The sequence below is a fragment of the Patiria miniata genome, unplaced genomic scaffold (genome assembly GCF_015706575.1).
Source record: "Patiria miniata isolate m_02_andy unplaced genomic scaffold, ASM1570657v1 HiC_scaffold_5, whole genome shotgun sequence".
Lineage (NCBI taxonomy): Eukaryota > Metazoa > Echinodermata > Asteroidea > Valvatida > Asterinidae > Patiria > Patiria miniata.
The window spans coordinates 9,939,881-9,967,564 of NW_024037072.1; the positions used below are offsets into that span (position 1 = coordinate 9,939,881).

The following is a 27,684-nucleotide window of genomic DNA, read 5'->3' on the forward strand; positions in this document are numbered from 1 at the left end:
AGGCAAACATCACACATTACTTAAATCCGAGGGACATATACTCACTACAAATACTGCGAAGTTGGTTGCGTGATTACAATGACATCTGTGTCGCCCATTGGTCACTCCCTGAAACTCACATCCAGCATTGGACCAATCACCGACTCCGTTTCTCAGAGTTAAGTCCCAGAAGACACACGTGACCTCTTTGATGTTGATAATCACTGGAAGCTAGAGTTGTAAATCGAGTCAACCATTAGACAATCAAGAATCAAATCTCAAGTCAAACCCTATATTCGTCAGATCACGATTAACACTGGATGAATAAAAGCCTGTGGCTTTCTGTAGGTGCCCAAAGTTGCCTCATAAGCAACTGTCAAAATGAGTGTCAAGTCCCGTGTGATGCGCTTGCAACCAGCGAAATCCACTTCCCATTGACATTATGTGCTACCGCAAGAAGTAGCCACGAAATCCGCAGTCTTGTGGATATTGGTGTTTATTAACGAATATCCTCTATGAGCAAGTTGTGGATGGGAAGCCGAGGCAACCCACTTGATTCAGATCTTTCACTGTAGTAAGGCCATTCAAATAGCAATGGCGCAAATGCACAGCCATTTGGATATCTATGCTACAGGTATCTATCAAAAAATCTTGTTACAAACGTCTGCCTATAGGAAAATATATTCTAGTAGTTTTCAAAAGAATTAAAAGGCTTTCCACGATAACAATTGTCACTATAAACTTAATGACATTTTTTCCCCAAAATGTTACATTTTGCTGTGAGTTACTCTTCACGACTTTTTCCCCATACCACGTGGTCCTGTAGGTTACCCGTCATCTCACCTGAATCTGAATAACAACTGGTTCAGTCAGGTTCCGTAGCTCCACATCCTCGACAGCAACAGAAACTACTACACCGGGAATAACCGAACGGGTTCCTGTTCCTGACAAGGATTTCCTTGTCGAAGGGAAGAGAGAGTCATCCCCATAGGCGATGAAACGAGTAGCAATGTACATCAGTGAGCTGTTGCCTAAAGGTAACACCAAAGTGAAATTATGAGGTATCTATGGGAAAAAAGAACATAAACATTAAAAAAAAAAATCCTCGGACTTTTAATTAACCCAGAGTCTCTAACGCTGACCATTATACAAACTGGACAAGCTATGTGGAAAAAGAGACTTAAAGCAACTGATCCACCATATTGAATCTATAAGCGACATGACAGGACGTACGTGGACATCGCTCTACTGTTGATGTTAGCTTAGTTCTGCAACTTAAAACACCAACTCCCATGATAATCAATTACGCTTTGAAATACTGGCCAGTCCTAGGAATGAATTGTTCAATTCTCAAAATCCAGTTGGAGAAACTTTGCCGCTTCACTCTGGAGCAGTCAAATGCTTAACTACCCTTGAAACAATATCACTTTCCCGGGAGTGCATCATGGGAGACTCAAGGTGGCTTACAACTACTTTAGAGCATGGACATTTTCAGCCAGTTCGGTTATTATAGGGCAGTGGTTTATACAAACCCTTCCGCTGATACGAACCATTTTCTGCCTCGACCAATGCCAACAGATTGGATGGTAGACTGACGGCTGCAATCGTTTCATCTGGTATCTCGCCGCTGCTCTCATAAACTCTGACCTCTGACCCGGAAAAGGCTCCATCCTCCGGCGTTGGACCGGCAGAGGGCGGTAGACCGTTCTGGTGACGGACCAAGGCGAAGCTTAGACCGCCGCTGACATCGGAGGAGTTGCGGTTGGCCGCTTTGACTTTGATGGAATCCTTCTGGACACTGACCTCACCCTGCTGTCGAAGGGTCCAGGAGACCTGAGTCTCGATTGACTGTGCAATGCTGACAAGCTTGCCTGCTTCCGTGTTGTCAGATGCGTCGTGGCGTTTCAAAGCACGCATGGTCTTATCAGCAACGTCAAGAACTTCATCAGTAACCTGCAGGCGTAAAATCAGCCGATTCACAATTTCATTAAAGAAAGCTGTAGTCTTAATGTTGTTCGCATGCCGAATTAACTTATTGGCTTCATGGAAGTACATAAACAAGTCGCGCTACATGCACACGCGGTGTAGATGCCATACGACATACACGAATGGATACGTTGCACGCAGCCGGCAGAGCAGTGTAAGCCATAAGTGACAGACAGTCCGTGAGATAGGCAACCAGTCTGGTTCACAAGTGTCAGTCATTCATTCAGTCAGTCACTGAATGAGTCAGTCTAGTGCAAAGATGACCTACTAGACCTGCCCTCCATGAGACCAATATTATTTTATAAGGAAGATAGAATGTGTCAAGGATCGACATCATCTCTCAATAAAAGACAACCGGTACCTTATAGCAACTGTCATGACTTTTATGTTCCTCTTCCGAGGCCCAAACTCAATTCGGTTTCGATATACTTCACAAAATGAGTGTCATACGAGTTTGTTTTAGATTTCCGTTCGGTGAAGAAAAAGAAAAAGCACTCTTATTCTCGTAATAATTGATTGGATCCCCGACAGTAGTTTTGTATCTGAAATGGTCTTGAAATTGACAGGAAAAGAAAATGCCAATATTAAAACAAAAACCTACTCCGGCCACTTGGAGACTGTCTTCATAATGAGTTGTACTATCTTCATAATAAGTTGTACCCTCCGGAAATCGACTGCTTTCAGCAGCCGTCTTGGAGGTGTGTTTTGTTATGTTAATTCATTAATAATGATACACAAGTGGTCTGCTCAGACGTATCTCTGTTGAATCCCCAAAGATGGCTGCAGTACGTGCAACCGATGCATGTGTATCAATACCGCTTTCAAGCAAAGACACAACCGCTTAAATTCCTCGAGCATGCAAACAGCAAACTAATTGTCGTCTTCTTGTGATATGATCAGAAAATAGCAACTCATTCGTCTTTTGTTTACGTCAGGTCTAGGCTATTTCGGATTGCAGTAAAGTTCAACGATAAGATTGGCTTTTTACTACATAATACATACCCGAGGATGGCCGACACCAGCACTGGAAATGTTCTGCAAGATGTCAGCTATTGTGTTGATGTTCTGTGCAGACAGTTGGCCATTGCTCCACATCTCCGAAGATGTTATCTGAGAAAGAAGCTTGGCCACGTGACTTCCGTTTGAATAAGCCTGAAGACGAGGGTAGCAAAAAATCCCGTAGCATATAGGGATACTAAATCTTGAATTAATCACTACTCATATCACTAATCAACGAAATGTGAAGCTTTTAGGGACAAGTCCGGGGGAAGCAATATTACTGCATTTAAAGCGAAACACTTGTTTGTAATCACGCGCGCTTCCTAGCAAAGGCGTGTTAGTTTCGCGCTCAGTTGATCTCTTCTTAATTTTGACGATTTACACCCTTTTAGAGCATTCGTATACATAGCAAGTTGCTTTCTGAATGTCCCTTCGAACTGCCACTTACACCCTGATTCGTAATTCAGAACGTAATTGCTGAAATAAGGACGACATTCATTCAGTTTGTGTAGACTTTCATGAACTCTATATCCGGTTACACTACAGTGACCTGAAATTCATAATTGTGCAGGGGCGCCCTCCAGAGTTTTAGTAGGCCCCTTCTAGTATACATACCGGCGCTTGCCCTCCCGTACTTTGTAGGCCTACTTGTTCATCACAGCTCTGATATTGCGGATCGTCCCACCTGGGTTCTTCTTGGTCATTGCCTCGTAAGCAATTCCTCCTGCCGAGTGGGCTACCAGCTAAACAAAGATGAGCACCATGTTTATATTGCTCGTTTGAGGGCAGCCGTATAAACACATACAAGGGTTTGATAATTTACAGTTTCACTCGAAATCGAAAGCAAACCTGATCTGATTGCACTAGTGTCGTGTGCATTATTATATTTCACAAGTTAATGCTCCGGCTCAGATATCTGAGTCCGACAACTTTAGAATTGCTGCCGTCTATTGTTATATCTCGGTAGTTTATCTATTTTAAGTCTTACCATTTAACGTCATTGGTGGGCATTTCTGCACGGATTCCACCTGTACACCAGCCTCAGTCGCAGGCCATGTGACGGAGCCAAACGCCTCATTATACGTCACATCCTCAGGACATTGCCCTAATATTCAACAAAATAAATATGATTTAGTATAGGTTTTCCCAACTATTTTAACACTTGTATTACACTAGTTCCACATAACGATTCGTAACAGAACGTTATCGAGCTCAATTCTCAACATCAATTTCAATTATTGCCAAGAGAAGGGGTTTACCCCAGTGTTTCTGGCAGTGGCTGCAATGTGCGCCGAAACACCTTTTTAGCCTTTATAAAGGTACTACATAATGGGCCTCATTATTTCATTAACTTAGACATAATTATCACTGCCTTGAGTACCCAATTCTTGATAGAACGTGCGCTGGGTAATATAAGACTCCGGTATTTTATTACTATCATTATTAACTTCAATTTTAAAAGGTTTCCATTTAAGGTGTATTGTAATTCAACTTTGTAGCCTATCATTCTCAATTGTCCCAATTTCGGTAAATTTGTTTCATGTGGCGAGCGGAGTTGTATTGAAAAAGCAAAATTCGTTTTTGCGAGTGTTTGAAAATCAGGCCTATAAACAAAAAATAGGCTTTTCAATGAAAAAAATGTACCTTTGCTTGAGTTGTAACCAGCGGTGGTTGCCGGCACGTCTTGGCCTTGCACAGGAATTCGAGCAAAGGGACTCATTCCATCTCTGAAGAAACTTTCTGCAAAACAAATTACGTCCAATGACACGAGGTTTTTAAGTTGTTCCCCACGTCTTGGCGAGCAGTGTGATAGCTCAGTCGATACAGGGTCGTGATTTTGCACCGCGAGTTTGCGGGTTTCAATCACCGTTTTGTACCCGAATCTGTTTTTTTTCTAACCTGGGGCTTCAGAGGATTTTTGTCCGAATTGAATTACGTTCGAATTCATCTTTTTTCTTCTAATTTTATATTTCCCTCTCATGTTTTTAGAAAAGTAAAGTCCAAAACGCCATAGCGCACACCCATATGCGGATGTAGTTTGGAAAAAACAAAAATCGCGACCGGGGCATACATGTCTTGCATAAACATTAATGTGAAATGAGCTTCGGGTCCTTAGGTTCACTGCAAGGCACTTGCTCGTCTCCCACCGCTCTATTCAATGACGCTGGTGACCACTAATCCCTGTGGGTAGGTCACTATCCACGATCAATGTACATATCACTAATCTCAATACTAACTGTACTGGCTGACAATGTCCACGCATTGACGCAGTTTCCGCCATCTTGAGTCACATGACGCACACACAGTAACTGCTGGTTTAAACTTGTAAAGTTTTGATAATATATTTAATGGTAGTTTGGGAAGCGAAAATAATAATGATGGGCTTTTTGCAATATTTCGACAATCCCACTCCTAGGATGGCCAACATCCGAAGAATAAATGATTAGGCCTATAGGGAAGTTACTGTTTGAAAAAAAACCTCAACTGCAGAACGTGACGCTTTGGGGATCCAAGATGGCAGACGGTTACTTTAAGACAAACGATGTAGGTCACGTTCTGGAGACCCGTCTAGTCGATACCACTTTTTGCTGGTCTCGGTTTCCGACCCGTATTGATCTCGGTTCCCTGTGGTCTCGATATTTTTGCTGGTCTCGAGTCGAGACCAGCAGTATGCAGCGTTTTTCGCTCATAATATCGATTGCATTGCGTTTATTGTTTTCGTTCAGTATCGTTGGTTGATACAACATTTTGCATCTCGTTTTCAATGATGTTATCACTGCAGTGTGACAGGCCTTTATTTGTTCTTGCAGGTTCCAAGTTACATTAAATGTCTACATGCAATCAACTTGTTATCCATTGATGTAGTATATTTTCATGATGTGTTTTTTTTTTTCAGTGTACTATTCGCAGTCTCGGTCTCGGACCATTACCGTCTCGGTCTCGGTACTTTTAAAAGGTCTCGGTCTCTAAACTCCAGGTCTCGGTCTTGGTGTTGGTCTCGAACAATATCCGGTCTCAACTATAACACTGATCGAGACACATTGGCCAGAGAGTGTCCAATTAAAAGTCAGTGGCATTTTTTTGTCACGCACACAATGAGGAGAAGGGTTTCTCACCTCGGACGGATATGTAGAACGTACATCGGTGACTGACAGAGGTATTTCCATCCAGATTGACCACCATTACCACTTCCACCTCTGTCTTATTGTTGAACCGGGCCCATAGGATATTTGTGACGCCAAACGACCCGCCACTCTCGCACGGCCTACGGGAAGTCTCATCACCAATGGCTTTGCACGTCGTGTATTCTTCGTAACTTTCTGGTACGTTGACAAGCGTTGGCAGAGTCCAGTTCACGTTGGCTGTCGATTCTCCTCGAGGAATTATGACCTCGATGGTTGGGACTCCGTCAATATATGACGATTCTGGAGGCGGGCATGTTTGTCCAAAAGCCGCTAATATATGAATTAAAATACAAATATTGTTTTAATGCAGTTTCATTATAATCCTGTGTACAAGTTGGATGAGTAAAACATATACTTCGGAATCATGCTTATATCATTAAATATCCGGGACGCAAAGTTTGCTTCTGCAGGCTGGTAAAGCCATTAGCTTAGATACGCATGCGTGAAACATAATCACGTGATTGATTAACATGTCATCTGATTTGAAATAACATACATGTATTAGATTTCACTGCGAAAAGCATGACATCACTGTGGCCTGCTACGCTCGGTCGGTGGTTAGAATGCTGCAGGTGAAAACTATTCCCCAGAAATGAATTTCTTGCTTAAACTGTTGCTTAAACTTAATCAATTCCTATTGATCGATGAAATATAATTCTCCTTTGTTTCTGATTCATGGCTCTGGGGATTTTTAAGAGAATTTAAGTCCGATAACTACTCCGTCACCAACTGACGCATGCGCATTATGGTAAGTAACTATACATGCAATGTGTCGCGCATTTTAATTTCTGGCATCAGGACCTTTTCTTTCACCTTGAACAACTGCAAGTAATTTAACACCCCCCCCTTCCTGATCGATGAAATAAAAGTCCCTTTATTCTTTCTGATTCTTTGCCCTGGGGGATTTTTCAAGGGACATTAAATCCGAGAACCATTCCGTTACCAACTGACGAATGCGAATAATACTCAGTGACTTTACGACGCATGCGAATAATACTCAGTGACTTTACGACGCATGCGAATAATACTCAGTGACTTTACGACGCATGCGAACAATACTCAGTGACTTAACGACGCATGCGAGTAATACTCGGTGACTTTACGACGCATGCGAATAATACTCAGTGACTTTACGACGCATGCGAGTAATACTCGGTGACTTTACGACGCATGCGAATTATACCTCAGTGACTTTTCGACACATGCGAACAATACACAGTGACTTTACGACGCATGCGAGTAATACTCAGTGACTTTACGACGCATGCGAGTAATACTCGGTGACTTTACGACGCATGCGAATAATACTCAGTGACTTTACGACGCATGCAAGTAATACTCGGTGACTTTACGACGCATGCGAACCATACTCAGTGACTTTACGACGCATGCTTATAATACTCAGTGACTTTACGAGTAATTACGACGCATGCTTATAATACTCAGTGACTTTACGACGCATGCTTATAATACTCAGTGACTTAACGACGCATGATTATAATACTCGGTGACTTTAAGACGCATGCGAATAATACTCCGTGAGTTTACATGGTCGCAAAAACAAACAATTGCATCTTGGACACTTTAAATCGCAAAAAATCATGCTTTCTCTGCCATTTGACCTTACTTCGCTGGTGTTATCGACAAGGGCAACTTGACGACGTCATGACATAAAATTCGAGGAACCTTGAACTGGCCGATTAGTTTTCATCATGCAATGCTATGTAAATGTGGAACTTTTACAATGATATTAAGATTGTGACCAATAAGACCGCGGGATTCAAATTGTCGACTGCAAATATACACATAAAAGCGACTCGGTCCATTGTAAATCAACAGTTGGAAACTTACAATTATTGCATATGACGCCTACGATCCCTTCACAGAAGTTTAGTGCCTTTCCCCATCCGGCAAAAGGGCAATCAGCCAGTTTGCTCTCATTGCCGCTACACTGAACATGGTTCATCACAACAGGCCCGGTGCCTTCTCCGAAGAGGGACTGGTAGACTGAAGCTTCTGCTCCGTCGAAGCCCAACTGATTGCATACAACCGTGGCGTCTGCCAAGTCCCAGTCATTCGAGCAAACGGTTCCCCATTGGCCGTTCAAGAATATTTCAACTCGTCCGGATGCATAGGACATACCGTCCACAAGACGAACTGGGAAAGTTTCATCTGTGTGAATATAAATATGAATACCGACATTCAATGATTTACATTAAATTCTTCATCAATTCATGCAAAATTAGATGTTTAGCTATACATTCGCCATGCTTGCGAGTAAAACACTGAATATTACAATGCCTTTGTTTCCTATGTGCCTCATATTCGCTGGCCTCATAATATTTTATAAAAATACAGTCTGAAAACCCTTCAGGATCTATCTTGAGAGGCTAAACTCGTACATATTGGGGGATCTTATCTCAATTCAACATAGTCTTGTTCCCAGAATTGATTAGGATTTAGTTCCCATAAAGCAGCCGGTTCACGCCGCCACGGCGTTAGAGAGCGCTAGCAACAAAATTATTGACCCGACAAATCTCGGCCCATGCTACGCGCGCTACATTCAAACAAAATGCGGGCGCGCGAGGTATCACTGATTTTAGTGTTCCAAGTACCAAACTTATCTAAGTTTAAGCGAACGTTATCGTTGTAATTGTTTATAAACCTCCTTGCGTGACATGTGACATGTAATGACTTTATTGAAAGTATTGATACAATATTATCACAAATAGATAGTGAGAATAAATCGTGTTACATTATGAGCGATTCTAATATCAACTTAATGGAATGTGATACTGATAATAGCGTTCAAAACTTCCTAAATACCTTATTATCTCATTCTTTCTATCCTACTATAGACAAACCAACCAGGATTTCTACGGAAAGTGCAACTCTTATTGATAATATTTTTACCAATGTTTATCAAACTCATCCTGCCGGTGTTTTGGTGACCGATATCAGTGACCATCCTCCTGTAATTTTAGTAATTGAAAACCTTAAAGAAAGAGAGCAACCTGATCGAAAATGTAAAAAGCGTGACTTTAACCACAATAATATTGACAATTCTATTCATGACTTGAATGATACTGAATGGGATGAAATAACGTCATCAAATGATATTCATAGTATGTACAATACATTTCTGTTACATGTTACACAAATTTATAACAAAAACTTTCCTTTACACGAGTTAAAATGCCTTTATGATAAACTTAAATCCCCCATTCAATTAGGCGTACAAATTATTTGTAAAGACAATTCAGGAAGAAACCTATTTCGCACAATAAATCTGTCTAAACCTGCTACAAAAATAAACTTAACTCTCTTATTAAATTATAAAAAAAGTTATCTCCATAAAAAAATTTAATGAAGTAAAAAGCAATATTAAAGGTACTTGGAATGTAATTAATTCTCTTCTAAATAAGCGAAAGCAAAATGCTCACCCTTCTTTTTTTTAACCAGTACTAATCTTAAAGGTAACATGGAGATTGCTGAGGCATTTAATAATTATTTTGTCAATATTGGCAATAACCTTGCTAGCAAACTACCGTCATGTAACACTTCTTTTCGTTCATTTTTAAAGAGCCCATGCTCGAACTCATTCTTTTTGTCACCTGTTACCCCAGACGAGATTGTGGATAATTTTAACACTTCCTTCTGACAAGGCCTCCGGATTTGATGGCTTAAGCTATTTTGTTATTAAACAAGCACGGTATTCTATAGCGAAGCCTTTGGCCGACATATTTAATAAGTGCTTGACAGCTGGAGTGCTTCCTGATGATTTAAAAATAGCCCAGGTTACACCAATCTACAAAAAAAGGTTGTAAGCATGACTTTGGTAATTATAGACCCATATTGGCAGTGGCGTAGCCACGGGGGGGGGGGGGGGGGGGGGGGGGGGGGGGGGGGGGGGGGGCGGGGGGGGGGGGGGGGAGGGGGACCGCGAAACCTTGTCCCCCCCCCCCCCCCCCCCCACTGAGATTTTGAGTTTCTAAAAAAATTATCAGTGATCTACATGACGCAAGGGGCCCTATTATGTACTACAATATATCTTTTGCTTAGAAAATATTGAATAAAGTGGTCAGAAATTGCCTCAGATAGCACCACAGAGCATTTAGAATCCAAAATTTTTCGGGGCCCTCAAGCGGGCCCGAACCCCACGCCTGTAGCTCAGAATTCTGGTAGCTGATTCAATGACTCCAACCTCGAAAACAATGTTCAAATAATTATCTTTTGCCAAGAAAATATTAGTTAAATTATGGAGGAAAGTGGTAAGAAATTGCTTCAAATCACACCACAGAACATCTAGAATCCAATTTTTTTCGCGGCCCTTAAGCGGGCCCCGAACCCCACGCCGTAAGGGCTTCGCGCTTTGCGCTTGCATCAGTTATGATCAAGGTATGCCCCCCCCCCCCACTTTTGAGAAGCGATTGACGCCCCTACTTGACGCCCCCCCCCCATGAAATGTTCCAGCTCCCCCAGCGCCCCCCCCCCCCCCCCCCACTGAAAAATTCCTGGCTACGCCACTGCATATTGGTATTGTCCACATTTTCCAAATTATTTGAAAAGTTATTTTATACCAGACTAATATAAAAAGTTAATTTACACAAGATTAATATTTTTTATGAACAAGCACAATATCGTGCCTGATGCAAAATTTGGTTTTAGACTAAAAACGTCAACTGATCTGGCGACATCCTATGTTCTAAGTAAAATATGTACCGCGATGGAACATGATAATTTCTCGATTGGCATATTTCTAGACTTGTCAAAAGCTGTTGATACAGTCAATCATGATATTTTAATAAGTAAGTTGGAACACTACGGTGTGCGTGGAACAGCACTTGATTTATTTAAAAGTTGAGTATTAGAAAGCAGTACGTGTCTTATAATTGTGTAAATTCTTCCTATCGAGATATTACTTGTGGGGTACCACAGGGTTCTGTATTAGGCCCAATATTTTTCATCATTTATGTTAATGATATCATTAACACCTCTGACATTATTTCATTTTGTTTATGTCGATGACACTAGTTAATTATATACTCATAAAAATGTTGATACTGCTATTAGAAACCTTAATGTTGAATTGAAAAAAAATAGTACGTGGCTCTTAGCTAACAAGCTTTGCATTAATCTGTTAAAATTGAACTATATGATTTTTGTTGCCCATCAGTATAAATGCACTCAATCACAGTGTTCCCTTAATTTTAAACGATTCCAATCTTAGTCAAGTAAAAAGCACTAAATTCTTGGGCATAATTTTTGACGAGCATCTCACATGGACAAAAAAAACCACATCAATGATATAGCGACAAAAATATCAAACAATGTTGGCATAATGAATTGTTTAAAATATTACCTCCCCAGTAGAATCTTACACATTTTGTACAATTCCTTTTTTGCCATATCTAAATTTATTTAATTTCGACTTGGGGTAGTTCACCATCCAAATGCAACAAACTGCTCATGTTACAGAAGCGAGCGGTACGATTAATATCTCATGCTGTTTATCGTGATCATACCCTTCCTTTATTTGCGAATTTGAGACTCTTACAATTCAATGACTTATACTACTTTAACTTGGGTAAATTTATGTATAGGTTTATACACAATGCATTACCTACTTGTTTCAACCCCTTCTTTATGCTCACATCTGATATCCATTTGAATAATACCCGAAGCACTAGTAGGAGAAATGTTATTCAACGTGGTACATCATACTGGAATAGTCTAGATGACTTCTTAAAATCATCACCCTCCTACTCTGTCTTTGTTAAAAACTTTAGATCACATCTACTCAATTATTACTCGAACAACTAGTTATAATTTATGAATCTAGATATATGCCCTCGTCTCATACGTGTTACTGTTTTTCTAGGTTGTGTCTTTGTGTGTGTCACTGTTGTCCATTTTGGCCTTTGTCACTGTCTCTGTTTTTCTCGGTCATGTCCACTTGTCTGTCGATAGGTTAGGGTACAAAAGCGTGAGGCTTCACCTTATACCTAAATGTTGTCGTAAATTTGTTGTAGTATTGATCATGTACATTATTATACACAATTACATAATTCATTGCAATTTGCTCTCTGTGTATAATATGTTCGGCATTGTAACATTTTATTGTTTGGAAATGGCAACATTGAAATAAATGTTTCTACTACTACTACCTGGATTCATTACTGACAGTTGTGGAATAATGAGCTCTGCATCCGATACGATGCATCACAAGCACCTTCCCTCCTATCACAAATTGAAACATGCTAGATAGATGTTACTTTGATTCTATTGAAATCTTACTTGCTTGGCATATCACCTCCGCAGCAGTGTCGGGTCTGCAACCATAGAGGCCAAGGACAGTTTCCTCAAGAATGCACTGCGCCAGCCTGGCTTCATCATCACGACAAGCTTCAAACGAAATATATAAGGGACGCAGCTCCCCATCCGGGATGATTCCAGAGACTGCGATACTGGGCCCAAGGAAACCCAGCTGTCTGCAAACAACGTCAGCGTCCGAATCAGCCCATTCCCTGTTGCATACAGTGCTCCATTGACCTTTGAAGAACAGCTCTACACGGCCAGATTTCGGATTACCGCCGCCAGCTAAACGAATGGAGAAGTCTTCATCTAACAGGGGAGAAAAGAATAACGGATCTGCATATTGCCCAAAATGCTAGGATTTCTAGAGGGGGCTTTCCGGTTTTGGCGGTCTATGTCATGGTCAGGCCTAGGTCAAAGTTCACATAGTGTACTATTATACGGTATATAATTGAAGCAAATTTCCACAAAAAATCTGAAATTTTAAACTCTAAATAGCATAAAAGGATGTCTGACAACGATAAGACCTTACATTTCAGAAAAGGTTCCATCAAAAACCGTTGCCCAATAAAATAGGGGAGTTTACTCCATTTCAAAAGTGATGAGTCAGCACTTTTTAGGAAGTTTCCTTTCTGTTATGTAAAAGTTATAGACAAAGGAACTTTGGGTTTTTTTTCGTATCGCCACTTCGGCACAAGGATACTCGCGAGCACAAATAATGCACTTCCTTTGATTGATTTATAAATTATACGTGGTTTATTAATTATCCTTATCACAACGTTAGTTTGATTTCACTAATGATTTAAAGCTGATTGTGTATGCATTATGTATATATTGAATCTACATATCACGTTTTAACTCACAGGGCATGAAAAGGTATGGACAATTTCGAGTATTCCATTTTTTTCCTGCTGAAAATCTATTGGTCGTTCCAGTTTACAGTTTTATTCTTTGGGTGTCATTGTTTCACGGTGGACGGTAGATATTTACGTACGCGTACATTTATATACAATGTGCATGTATAATTACGGATGAGGCAAATACCTGTAATGATATGTGCAAGCAAGTTGTTTTTCATTTGCATCATAGCACCCTGATGTGTTCAATGATTGCTGTCCTATACCGTGTGTGTGATTGATTCACAATGAACAAAGAGATTTTCAAGAACACTTTTCATTCCATAAAAGCTCAAAATGTAAAATTGCGAGTTGCTAAACCCAAATGCATATAAATGTGCACACTTTATCATGCCAAATATTATATTTCTCAATGATGAAAATAAGGCTAGTTTGAAAATGTGGTCCAGAAGTATATGACCTCAACAACTTTTTCGAACGGAGCCAATGGCTGGAGAATAGCCAACTATTCCGTAGGTTGCTAAGATTTATGATTAAAATCTATTGATGAGGAATGATTGTAAACGTGCAGTGCATTCTCTTGAGTTTTGGCCACAAAATATGAATTAATATATTGTAAATCAGAAAATAAACCTTTATGAACAGATTACAACAGTTAAAGAGCTCAGTATGCAGTACTGACCTTTCTCGACATCCAAGTACATGCATGTACACCTTCCACACTACACTTATATCAAACACGGGTAACTATAGTAGTAATAGGGCAAAGCTATTACACTGGACCAAGATTAGAATACTGGAAATTGATTGTACACCTTCATGCCTTGTGAGTTAAATGTGATGAGAATACATATACATACACATATGCAGACATAATGGCAACTTTAAAAACATCATTTGAAGCAAACTGACGCTTAATTAAGATAATAATAAACCATTACTAATAAATAAAAGAAAGGAAGATCATTATTAATGCTTGTGTGATTATTATCACATTCCAAAGAAATAATGGGAAAAATTCTTTAACATTAACAAAACAAAAAGCAAGCTTTCTCAAAAGTGCTGACTCAGCATATTTGGAAATAGAGTAAACTCCACGTTTTGGTTAGGCGAAGGCTTTTTGATTGATTTTCTTCTGATATGGTAGGTCTTATAGTACTGTTGTTTGGCATCCTTTTATGCTATTCAGAACCTTAAATTTCAGAGTTTTGTGGAAATTTACGACAACTATATGCAGTATTGCACACATGTTAAACTTTGACCTAAGCCTGATCTAGGCTGCCAAAACTGGGTACCTCCTCTAGGATGACTTCTAGGGACCTAGACAGCAAGTGTACCAAATTAGGTGCTTCTCACGATCTTCCCCAAAATTAGCTCTAAGTTACCGGACCATATCAAAGTACATCCACATGAGGACAATTCAATGTCGAAAGCGTTGTTACTGATATTGTTCAATCAACTGCGTAAGACGGATCATCTGAACATCAGCTTCCCGTGTCACGTGATCAAGGGGGACACAGTTGGAAAACACACCAATGGTGTGAGTGTGCGTTACAGTGAGCCTGGATTGGTCTATAATAAGTACAACTTTCAAACCTGCTTGGCAAATAACGCCAATTTCAGCTCCATGTCCGGGACAGGTCCAATAATAAGCCCCCAAGGAAGGGAATGAACAATCTATCAGTCTCTCTTCATCGCCTCTACAGTTCACACTACTTAGCTGTATAACACCGGCGCTCTGCTCAACGAGTTCATTGGTGATAGATATGCTGGACCCGTTGTTGTAGCCGAGCTGCCTGCACACTACACTGGCAGCATTGGCGTTCCAACCGTCGTCACATACTGTTCCCCATTCACCGTTGGCAAACATCTCAACGCGACCTTCCGTACTCGATGGACCATCAACAAGTCTGATAGGGTACTCATCCTCTGAAATTAGATGAATTCAAACCACGGAGATTATTAGAGAAAACATCTTCATTCTCTGTCTATGTATCAGAATCGTCGTAAAGGCGCCATTGTAGATCTGTTTAAATGTGTTCAGTTCTTGTGGGATGTGGAGAAAAGGCGGGAGTGGAGGTTTGGGGAAGAGGCATTGGTAAGGAGATAAGTGAGAGAATTTGTGGTCAGGTTGTTGTCTCTTGATCGGTAGGTATGTCGGTCGATCGGCTAGGTTGGTTGGTTGGGCGGTCATACGGTGAAGCAGTCGGCCGGTCGGTCTGTCAGTCTGTCGGCTAAACGGTTGGTCGGTTTGTTGGTTAGTAGGTCATCTGATCTGTCATTTGGTCGTTTGGTTTGTCTGTCGATCAGTCAGTTGGTCGTTCAGTTGTTCAAACAGTCAGTCGGCTGTTTGGTTGGTTTGTTTGCTGCAGTCGGCTGGACAAGCGGTCTAGGAGTCGGTCATATTGGTCGTTTGGCTGGTCAGTTTTCTCACCTGCTTGGCATCGTACACCTGCAAGTGTGAAACATGGAACACTCCACCATCGGAGAGGACAGTTCGTGAGCTTGTCCTCGTGACCCTTGCAGCCGACATTGGTAAGATAAAGTGGTAAGTCTGAGCCGTAGTACAGTGGAACAATCACCGAGACGTTTGGGCCGAAGTAGCCTAGCTGCCGGCATACTACGCTAGCATCTGCGTTATCCCATCCATCGCTGCATATAGCTCCCCATTTTCCCTTGAACAGTACCTCAACACGACCAGCCGTATCTGACATGCCATCTACGATTCGAATCGGATGCGCATCACCTCAGACCAGAAAAAAATGGAACACTGACTTATGCATTGTAAGTGTAGACCTTATGAATGATTGGTTATGGAAATGTAATTATTAAATGATCAGAGAGTCCCAAGACGGTATATTTCGTTTCCATCTTCTCCCTTTATTTCATCTGTGTTCGGGCAATGTTTCCCCAAATTTTCTGTTACACCCAGTCACTGGCCCGTTCTTTTCATCTGTTAAATTGTGTCCGGTGAGCAGAAGCCATCGCACTAATTTTAAGTCCTTAGACCTCCAAGTTTCGTCACAGTATTATTATATTCAAAAGTAGAACAACGATTTAAACAAGGATGCTTTGAAAAGAGGACGAGTAGTCACTTGCAATTCATTTTGGACGCGTCGAAAAAAAAATCAACATTTGTTGAAGCAAAGCAAGCCTAGTAAAGCTGATCCCTGTGTCACATCTTCACCCGTCTCATAAGGGCGCTATGCACTTGCCCAACATGTCTGATTAAAGAAGTTAACGTTAAGAGCAACTGTGCGTATTCCCGTTTCTTAGGCCACATGCTAACACCTTGAGCGCATAAACGTTCATTCAGAATCGAACATAACCCTAAGAACTGGAAGTCTTGCCATGCATCTTGTGTACACAATGGACTGGATTTAGCCTAATATGGAGGTAATCTATTACAATGAGACTGCCCGGCTTTCACCAGCCAACAAGCAGGCTTAGTGACAAGTGACAGTCAGTCAGTCAGTCAATGAGTGAGTCAGTCAGTGAGATAGGTACAGGTGGACTATACAGGTTGTCCCCCCCAAAGGTAACCCACAAAAAGGGACAATATTAACAAACTATGATGTTTATGACTACAAGTATGGTTTTATCATAAACTATGTGTTTCATTGATATCTTGGAGGTACACATCTGGTCATTCGTCACTGATTTCCATTGCTTTTTAAGATGGTATGTAAAAAGCTTCTTTAGAAGCTTAGGCTAAAACATTGTAAATACAGCCAGACATAAGACGTTTCAATGGGAAATGTTAATTTATGAAATCATGAACACACACAATTTTTGTCAATTGATAATCTCAACCATTCAGGATTCAAGACCTTACTACATACATCACCCTCCACATTATGTCCACCTGCCTTTTTTACACAAAGTCTTCAGCAGTGGCGCATATCTTCCGTGGCCCATTATGCCATCTAAGTAACCATTGCAGGTTGTCCACCTCGTGCAAAATGCAGGACTGCAAATCCTGAAGGTCGGGGAGTTGATTGCAAAAACATTGTTCTTTTGTTCTCCCCCCCCCCCCTAAAAAAATCTCAAGGTGTCAAATTATGTCATGTGGAAGGTCATTCCAAGGAATGATTCAGTGACATTACTGTGTCCCCGAAAGTTCCTGAAAGCGATTCCTGACAGCATTTAGTATGTCGGCTGGGGCACCGTCTTGTGCCCCCTTCCCTTGATGTTAGAAAATGCATGTACCATTCCTTAATGTTCGAAATTTAACTCGCGATGCGGCATCACAAGATATCAGGGAGGTTTCGCAAGCGAACGGATACGCTTACACTTGCGTTTAGCTGTCCGTATCCGTTTTTTACTTACGTGTAGCGAGCGAGATATGCATGTCGTCTGCACGTATGACGTCATACGCCACTCACTATCCACTAAACGTGCAGACGACACGCATATCTCGCTCGCTACACGTAAGTAAAAAACGGGTACGGATGGCTCAGCGTAAGTGTAAGCGTATCCGTTCGCTTGCGAAACCTAATGTTGGAAAATCTGTTTTGTTCAGATGTGGCTTAGATGTGGCTGTGTTTTCAATGTTTTACTCAAACTGTCCTGAAAAGGTTATTACACACCATTTGTCAAAACAATGGAACTCAGTGATGCATGACCAGATGTGTGCATCCAAGATATCAATGTCCCTGGAAGTTACCATTTATGTGGGACACCCTGTATAGGCTGGCCCTCCGGAAACGACATAAATGCATTATCCATGTTATAGGCTCATACCTGATTGGCACACAACACCGACAGAGTAGGATGGACACCTACGAGTTCCCCAGTCTTTGAAGGCGCAATCCACCAGCTTAGTCTCGTTTCCAGCGCACTGTACAGCATCCATACCATACTTAACCAAAGCTCCGTGCCCACCAGTGAAGAACTGTTCGTTCGTGCTCACGCTTGGTCCGTCGTAACCGAGTTGTGAGCAGACTACACGTCCGTACAGTTCACCAGTGTTGTCATTCATACACACGGCTACCCAGTCACCATTGAAGAAAACTTCGACCAACCCCGATACGTTGGAATGACCACCAATAAGTCGAACTGGGTGCTCCTCAACTTTAAATTTGCGAAATGAACAAAAAAAAATCTGTTATTTTTTCACTTTATATCAAGTCCATCACACGCCAGTTCACAATCAAATCACAATTTAATTTACAATTAGGTCATAAGGACCAGGGCAAAGGCGGTTCTAAGACTGTAAAGAAATACCTTTGCCACAATCAGTGCCTCGCTGTGCCCCCACAAGTTAGAAACGAGGTACGTCGCTAGTCACAGTCCATTTGAATAAGCTTGTGACTTGTCTTGGGTTTTGATACGAGTTGTAATAAACTTGTGAGTCTCGTTCGGGGCACTGGTGCAGGACTCGACAGTCTCAACTATACACACTTCATACCAAGACGATAATTAGGTAAACAGTGTGGAAACAAAATAACACCCTTTTCTGTACGCAGCCCTGTCCTGCCAGCTACTGTCAAACGTGATAAATATATTTTAACAGACACGTTTGGGGAGTATTTTTCTTTTCGTTTATTTCTTGCTACCGCCAATACCGCCGGTATTGGTGGACTATACTGCCGGTATAGTTGATTGACAATGTGGTGGCAAGTATACAAGCGCTCTCCAGAAATTAGGTTATGCAAATAGATTATCAATTTGGTCTCTTTTATTCAGTTACGCGGAAGGGTTTGGCCAGACGCCCAGGCGAGTGGGCGATGCAACACGGTGTATAAGTTAAGTCCGATGTGAGTTGCTGTGGCGTCAGCTGTGTCGTTTTGTTTAGTTCGAGTGTTGTTGGCTGAGGAAGAAAAAAGTTTCTTTGTTTTCTGAGATATAGGAATCATGTGTTTGTGTCTCTCTTATTGGCATTTTGCAACAAAAGAAGACAGGAATTCAATTTATTTCACGCTACGATCGGTTGCTGTATCTCGAGAACCGAGAAAGACGATGCGTTCTGCAGTTATCGTCTGCGGGTGCGCATATGGCTTGGCAGGCCGTATTTTGATGCGCAGAGGCGATAAGAAATATGGCACGTGACACCGCTTGTCAGGAAAGGGGCAGATGCTAATCTGTGTCGCCGGTCACGTGCAGCAGCGAGCGCAGACAACGATCGGCCTCGAGGTTCATTGCCACTTTCATGGTTAATGTACGCCAGTTAGTTCGGTTTAGGGCAGCAGGTTTAAAGCGTCGTGGATGGAGGTCTGCCCACTTCAGGTTGCATGGACTTGAGGTGGTGCTCGCACGTCTTCCTCGGGCAACCCTGTCTGCGTCTGCCATCTGCAGCTCTCCGTAGAATATCTGCCGTGGAATCCTGGACTCGTCCATACGGGTAACGCGGTCAAACAGTAACCCGTCCAGGCGGTACCTTTGGTAGACCCCCATGTTCAGTTCTCTCACAGCAAAAAAACAGGTGAAAAAAGTACCGAAGCAAGTACACAGCCCTGCTTCACCCCGTTTGAAATATTAAAACTCTCGGAAAGTTCACCACATGAGAGTACTTCTACCGTGGCGTCGTGAAAGAGGTGGATGCGGTTGGTGCACCTCCCTGGGGGTGCATACCTATGTTCCCCAATACCTATGGTCACAAATACCAATGTTCACCAACCCTAACCCTAACCTGAATCAGGACTAAGGATTTTAGGAACATCGGTATTGGGGAACACAAGTATTGGGGAACATCGGGTAGACCCTCTCCGTGGTTGGGGTTGTGTTGGGTTGTAACAGAGGGATCCACCTCTAAAGGTAGTATTGTCACACTTCTCCAAGTGGTTTTCATGGGTCCAGGCTGGCAACCCAGCTCTCACATGTGTACTTGCATGCGGTAATGGCCACACCCCTGGCAATAGCTTTGACAGGCCGGCTAAACCAGGTGAGGGTAGCCGATGGATTCCAAAACAACTGTGATAAGGGATCTGCAATCCCAGCTTGTGAAGACTGCCTTGGCGGACCAGGCAGAGGAAATCCCCGAGACTCAACGGCTGGAAAGGCATCGCAGCAGCACATCAATGAGTACAGTGCCGAGGTCGTAATATCACGACCATCCAATTCAGCCAAAGAGTTCTCCAGCTATAACGATTTTCTTGCCACTGGACCCCGACTTCAGATACTTGGATTGCCCCTGTGCAAAGTCGTTCAAACTTAAATATCTTTCGAGTACATGTTTCGTTGTGCACTTTCGTCCTTAACCCTACTGTACAAGTCCTGCAGAAATGTTGGAGTGGCGAAGCAACAGGTGGAGGTGACAACGGAGAGTTGAAGTTACGAACCTGCACGTATAGGTGGGCATTGGACCAGTGGTCGTTCTTCTTGGTACCCGGGGTCAGCAGAGGAGTCCGGCAGTATCAAGTGAGACTAAACAGATATCTTCAGGATAACGCTGCTCACCGTTTTAGGAGAGGTCTATAAAAGGTGGTCTAAACTTCGCCTGCCCCACGAGCATCAGGAAGATAATCCATTGATGCGGTTGACAGCAAAAAGAGAATGAAACTACTTATTGGAACATGGAAAGTACGCACTCTTACGGACAGGGACAAGTCAGGAAGACCACAGAGGAGAACAGCCTAAGTCGCCAAAGGAATTTCACGTTACAGCATTGACTTCGCAGCCCTAAGCAAGACCAGGCTTGCAGAGGAGGAATCTCTTACTGAGCTTGGTAGAGGTCTACTGTGTCTTGGGTGCAGCATATGAATGGCGGTGCCCAGTCCTCTCCTCTCGCCGTCTTACCTTCCCTGAACGAATCAGGTACCCATTTTACTGTTGGGTCGTCAAAGAGAGTTTTCCATTTTTTGGTCCGAAAGGGATTCGAGCCGCCAACCTTCCACTCCGTAGCTCCACGCTCTAACCGCTCGGCTACGATACGAGAAAGCCGATGGAAACGACAATACAATCTGGGGTCAGTATTGCAGGGGGGGGGGGGGCTCTTAAGAGGGAGCTCATTTTCTGTAAAGGGGACTTCAATATATTTTTTATTATTAGATACAATTTGTAAAAGGTTAATGTTGCACAAGGGGAGGCAGACCTCCAGCGGGGATTGGGATGGGCCACCTCCCCAAGTACGCCACTGCAGAAACAAAACTCACCTGCCTGACACACTATTCCCACTGAACTTCCATAGTATTCGACGCCATCATCACTCATCTGGCACTCTGCAAGTGTGGCCTCGTCACCTCTGCACTCGAACCGGTATGGAATCAATGCGCGCATTTCACCCCGCCCAAAGAAGTCCCATTGCACGGATACATTATGGCCGTAATGTCCCAGTTGTCTACACACAACACTGGTGGCTGCATCATCCCAGTTTTTACTGTTTATATTTTCCCAATGGCCGTCAAAGTTAACCTCCAGCCGTCCCTGGGTAGAAGACAGCCCATCCACCAGTCGAACGATCAAGAATGTTTCGTCATCTGTTTGAAATGTGGTCATAATTCAGTTAAATTGGACAAGGTCTGGTGCTGTAATATTTGAAATGTAACGATTTGTATTGCAATGCAAATAATTTTGATTTTTTTTTTGGCCGGGTCAGCATTATGAGCTTTACGAAACCATGACGTGAATATTACCCTCGAACACACACTCAAAAAACAACTTAGTCAAAATATTGACTGGTTTTCCTAGTTATTGAAAATTGACTAGGAATTTAGTTAAACATGCAAAGCTTCATATTTTGACTAGAAAAAGTAGTTGGGTTCGACTCCAATTTCAGTTTCTTGCATAACTATTTTTCCAAAGTCAATAATACTGACTGGAAAAATTTAGTCAGATTGACTGATTTTCAGTTGCACCCAGCTGACCCTGAATGGCTAGTCAAATTTGACTGGTTTCTAGTCAAATCTGACTAATGCTTTTTTAGAGTGCATATTGGGCCACATCCTATCCCCCTGAATTTCTCCGTGTATGGTTAAAATGTTTAGGAGGTTCAATTTCTTCAATAAAAATAATTATATTACATGTATTTAAAAAGAATGGAAAACAAGACAATTACCAATTCCACAAGACACGAAAACTCGGTAGGAAAATATAGCCGGTAACCAACCATCGATAGCGCAATCAGCAAGAACCATCTCCTCCCACTGCATTCAACACCTTGGAGGAGCGATGAACTAACGAATCGACGATGAGGGCGTATGATATATGCGACCCGTTGAAGCCCAGCTCTCTGCAAACCACACTGGCATCCTGCAAGGCGTTCCACTTGTCAGACGATACACTTCCCCAATCACCTCGGAAGTTTATTTCGAGTGCGCCGTTCCGTCCCGAAGTTCCACCAACAAGCCTTACTGGAAAATCGTTATCTGTTTGGAAATAAACCGGACAATGGTATCTAAAAGGAATGTGAAGGGTTAATTGTGAGTGGCGGATGTTATTCAACTAATAAATAGGCCTAAATATGATAGGGGCAGAAAATATCAATTTACTTTATGCTCTCGACTTGCTGGAAAGACACAAACAATTGTTCACTGCTGTGATGTAGGGTGTATTCACACTGGAGGGGGCTACGAATGCACCCTGAGGGTTAACAAGTCTAAAATTGGCAGGATCCAACGGTGGCAGAGTGTGCATCGGCGAGACTCGCAGGGACCTCCCCACCAGATTCAATGAACACAAAGCCCGAGGCACAAAGGGAGACTTTGATAAGTCATCCACAGTCAAACACTCCAACAGCGAAGACTATTTTATTATTTTATTATTCCATTATTTTAACGTGTTTATACACAGTAAACCATTCAACCATTTTCAAGGGGCTGTGTTGGTTGAAAATCGGACAATATACAAATTATAATCAGTAATTCAAAACATAAAACAATATAAGAAGAACACTTAAACGATAACAAAAGAAATAAAATAGTATGACCTAACGGCCGGATAACAGTACTTGACCAATCACCAGAACAGTAAAAATCAACTGGAGACCATCAGATCAACTGGAACCTGGTCGTAGGCTACCCAAGGCGCATCAGAGAAGCCATTGAAACCGTCAAAAACAACACGCGGTTCCCAAAGACGTCGGTTTCTCTATCAGTGACAACTGGTACCCCATCCTGACCTCGAAGTCCTATACCCAAAGGACAAATTAGTTCTCCATCGTTGGGGTCCCCTATACCCTTGACAACCTTCCCTTCATCACGCCCTTCCTTCAGACTGACACGCCTCACTGATCATCCAGCACCCCCACGTACGTCCTGTATGAGGCACCATATAACCCCGCTTCACCGTTCGAATCCCTCAGTCTCCTGACGACGGGCAGAGCATACTGTCCGAAACGTTGAGGGTCATATTTATCGCATGGTGCTACCGAAAGCAATATCTTATAAGCTTTATATTATTGGAAAAGATGTTCTCTTTAGATAATGTAAGGAATTTACTGTCAAATAGTTAACCTGTTATTGATTGATTTGTATTCTATTCTATTGTATTGTATTTTTAGTTTAAAGTGAAGTTTCGAGCTTTTTACCGAATAATTTGTGATACTGTAATAACTTACCAATGTTTTCAGCGATTTATCATTGTTCTTTTTTCAACGTATTAAAGTTTTTTATAATTGTTATGCGTTTGTGTACATTGAATGGAATGGGTTCAATAAAAATAATATATTGTTATTATTAGTAGTAGCAGTATGGGCAGGTCATGCAGTTCCTGTGCCATACCGTCGCATACCAAAATAGCTCCTCTACGTCGAGCTACAAGTAGGAAGCGCTCGCACATTGGCCAAACAAAAACTGTAAAGACAGTGTTACACTAAACATTTGCCTGGGTGGTAGATTACTTTACCGGTTCCAGTGTTTTGGTTACTTTGAGTTTGTTTGAGGTGCGGACTGGAGCGAATGACAATGGAGAAATACAGGAAAGAGATCTAGCTCGAGCCAATTAAGTTATAAGGAAGTCTGAAGAGGTACGTCTGACTTCTTAACCCTTTCACTCCCAGGGCTCCTTTTGGCACCAAAGTCGACACCACTTTCTTCCTTTTGGTACCAAACCATTCTGCATTTTGCGAAAATGTAAATAGCGCCCCCTCTCGACGAAATGTCTTTCTGGCATCATGCGTTGTGTATTGTTATAACTCCATGGTTGAAGCATATCAAACAGACTACTCAACTATGTGAATATAAACATTATTCCTGCCCCCCCCCCCCCATGCAATGTTGCTAGGGGAATTGACCAGTCTGCCTGAACGCCCGATTTCCAACAACATTGAAGGGGGGGGGGGGGGCTTGAACTTGCGCGTGTCCGGTTACATAATCTTGGTAAACACATTAAGGGTAATAAACATGAAGGCGGTTAAGAAGTTCACATATTGTTTACATTGCTGGGCAAGCAATGGGCTCTGTAGTCTGGTTCCCAGACCAAAAGATTCTGACTATTCCTGATGAATCTAGGTCAGGTAGCCTCCGGTAATACATTGTATTACAATTTACGTCACGTGACTAAAACGGGAGGAATTCCTCCTTTTTCCGAAAATGTCCGAGGTTTGCCGAGTTCATTTCGTCGACAATTGGATAGCGCCAGAGTATTTCCGAGTATAATATAGGCTTAATTAACTGCTAATTACTTATTTTAAATTCTATTATTATTACGAAAACTTGGAATTCAACGACGATTTTGTGCATCAAGTAGTATACTCGAATCGTATGGGCGAACTTTTTGCTGCGTCATGGACTATTTTGAATTTGACGACCGTTACCGAGATTTTCCAAAACTCGGTCTTCATTCGGCTCAACCTGCTAACAGTGCTATTTGGGTGCCTAATTTTGAAGATTCCAGATCAACATTAGTCAATGTTATCTCACAGAAAAATCAAACAGTATTATCGTAACTTTATGATATTATAAAGCAAGTGGTTTATTTACAAATTTGATCAGAACAGTAAAAATCTATAAGTGATAAAGTGAAATCGGAGACGGAGCCGAGCTTTGAAAAAGGGCCGTCAATGTCGTCATGTTTATTTTTTAGCCACGGAGGCTGCCTGACCTACAATTTAGACGTGAGCGTCGGGAATAATTGTCAGGTCTAGGGCACAAGACTATTGGCTCTGTCCTCCATGCATGAAATGCGAGGGCGCTACACAATGAAATGTTTCCAAACGCTCCTGGTAATGGAGACTCATGGTACTTTATTCTCCTGGGAGCCAAAGGGTTAAGGAAGAGACAGTGAATTATAATTAAAGGGCATTAACCCTAAAAGGGCCTGGCTATTTTGATCATCTCTCAGCCGGGGGGGGGGCGGTTTCTGGAACCCCCCCCCCCCCACGATCTCGGCCATCAAGTGACGAAACATTTTGAAACTCGGTACATGCATAGAACGACTTATCATGAACATATACAAGACATTTCATGACTATAGGTCAAAGGGTTTTGAATTATTGCTAATTAATTATTCATATTCATGAATGGTAATTCTGCTCTGTGTAGACCACGTGTTGTGGAATTCATTTTTCACGGCGCGTACTAGCGCCGGAAAAATGTTCGCTGCGTGGCAACTCGTTGTCCGATTCATATGTTTTTGGTATCAAAAGATGCGCATGGCTCGAGGCTAAAAAGTCAGACCAGCTCGGGTCGCAAATTTTGTTTAAAGCTATCGCGGAAAAAGTTGAGGGGGCGGATTCTGCCCCCGGCCCCTTTAGGGTTATAGGAGGGTCTGCATGGGGGGTAACATGATGTAGGGACACGTGTTAGTGGTCATCAGGCTGTGGTTTCTTCCAAGGTTCTGTGTTACAATGTATACAGAGTGTCTGGGAAAAGGCTGGTCTTGGCTATTTATTAAAATATGGGGATCATTAAATACATCAGAAAGAGAAGCAAGGCATGGAGGTTTTATAGGAACATAAATGCGGACAGTATTGGCTATTCAGGGTAAAGATCCGGACAAAGGTTAAGGCTTATACAATAGCTTAACATCAGAAAGAAAAGCCAGGCATGGAGGTTTTATAGGAACATAAATGCGGACAGTATTGGCTATTCAGGTTTAAAAATCCGGACAAAGGTTAAGGCTTATACAATAGCTTAACGGCTTTAAACAACACCCTGACACCTGGGATTAATAAACAGCTCAGAACAGTGGCATGTGACGCCCCATACACAACGGCTCTGTAACCTGTGGGCCGTCAGGACATCTACAGCAGTGTACGTTGGCAGCTCAGCCATTACATTCCGATCCAACTATCTCACATCCACCAACTGGTACATCCACTGATCCTTGTCTACATGTCCATGGAACTCAGCGCGGATTGGCCTATCTAGCCATCTGTTCACTCATGATAGAACATAACTGCCCTGATTTCGCCTGATCTCAGTCGAAAATTAAAACCAGTCTTGTGGGGTGTCCAAATTACGCGGCTACGGCTTGAAATTACACACGTGTCTGCACTCGAAACAACGCGTCCTTGTCAGCTTGACAAGGAACACAGGATGTGGCCTAACCCTTTTCTTGGTCAAAGATGACACCTTTTCTGGGTCAAATAACACTCTTGATGTATAGCGGCTGCGACCACTTTTACCATGACATGTTTGTAACTTCAAGCCGTACGTAGCCAAGTATTTATGTCACAAGTCATTCAGTTGCCAGATAGTAAGTCGTGACAGTATAATGTCAGTCGGTCAGTTAGGGCCGGTTGGGTCGCGTCGATTGGGTTGGGTTTGGGTGGGGTCATCAGCAAATCGGTCAGTCAGAAAGGTACACCCTTACAGAATTCTCCCATGTAGTTCCCAATTTTCCCATAGGTCCCCATGGGAATTGCATGGTGAATTGGACACCATGTAGCATGGGATTTTTCCCATTGGCTTTTTACCATGGGACATTTTATATGTTTTTTTTCCCATGAATGGTTTCCTATCATTTCTAAAAAGATTCCAAATTGCTCCGTGGTATTTTTCAATAACAACTTTCTTAATACATTTTAACCGTGTGTGTTTTGTGCTATTCACCGAATAGGTAAATCACATCATGGAACCCCAATGGGGGTTGTTCCAGGTATATAGGAGTGGCTTGTGCACTCTATGACCAATGTTGTCATTGTAACAAAACATTGGACATAGTTCAAGTCTAGGGTACTGGTGCCCTCGTCGGTGGTCTCTGCGCTACTACTGTCTATGCACGCACTGCCCGCGGGTATAAAAGGGTGCGTCAGCCGCGCGCGTGACACTCACTCACTCGGTCAGTCACCAGTGGAGTCACAAGCAGCAGAAGCGCATGACATGTTAGTTCGTGAGTGAGTGGTCAGTCAGTGAGTTAACTGGCCAGTAAGAGTTAGAATAAGCAGCCAACAATTGTGTCCACGTAAGAGTTAGCGATAGACGCCTATACAGGAGTCGCCTGTTAAGGCGCACACAATAAAACACCATTGTTAAGTTATATAA

The 27,684-nt window shown here is 42.3% G+C and overlaps 1 protein-coding gene across 1 annotated transcript in view; it reads right to left on the reverse strand.

Annotated features, from left to right (window-relative positions):
• Window positions 1-22,396, reverse strand: part of LOC119741750 — a 28,831-nt gene extending 6,435 nt beyond the window's left edge. The window contains exons 1-15 of the mRNA XM_038217632.1: window positions 22,317-22,396; window positions 21,415-21,738; window positions 18,065-18,394; window positions 15,756-16,067; window positions 14,918-15,250; window positions 12,447-12,773; window positions 8,001-8,321; window positions 6,081-6,419; window positions 4,609-4,704; window positions 3,953-4,069; window positions 3,580-3,707; window positions 2,968-3,117; window positions 1,530-1,932; window positions 823-1,010; window positions 46-210 (exon numbers count right to left, since the gene is read on the reverse strand). Of these exons, the coding sequence (XP_038073560.1) occupies window positions 46-210; window positions 823-1,010; window positions 1,530-1,932; window positions 2,968-3,117; window positions 3,580-3,707; window positions 3,953-4,069; window positions 4,609-4,704; window positions 6,081-6,419; window positions 8,001-8,321; window positions 12,447-12,773; window positions 14,918-15,250; window positions 15,756-16,067; window positions 18,065-18,394; window positions 21,415-21,738; window positions 22,317-22,395 (3,612 nt within the window). The 5' untranslated portion in view covers window position 22,396. The remainder of the gene's footprint in view (window positions 1-45; window positions 211-822; window positions 1,011-1,529; window positions 1,933-2,967; window positions 3,118-3,579; window positions 3,708-3,952; window positions 4,070-4,608; window positions 4,705-6,080; window positions 6,420-8,000; window positions 8,322-12,446; window positions 12,774-14,917; window positions 15,251-15,755; window positions 16,068-18,064; window positions 18,395-21,414; window positions 21,739-22,316) is intronic.
• Window positions 22,397-27,684: the final 5,288 nt, after the last annotated feature.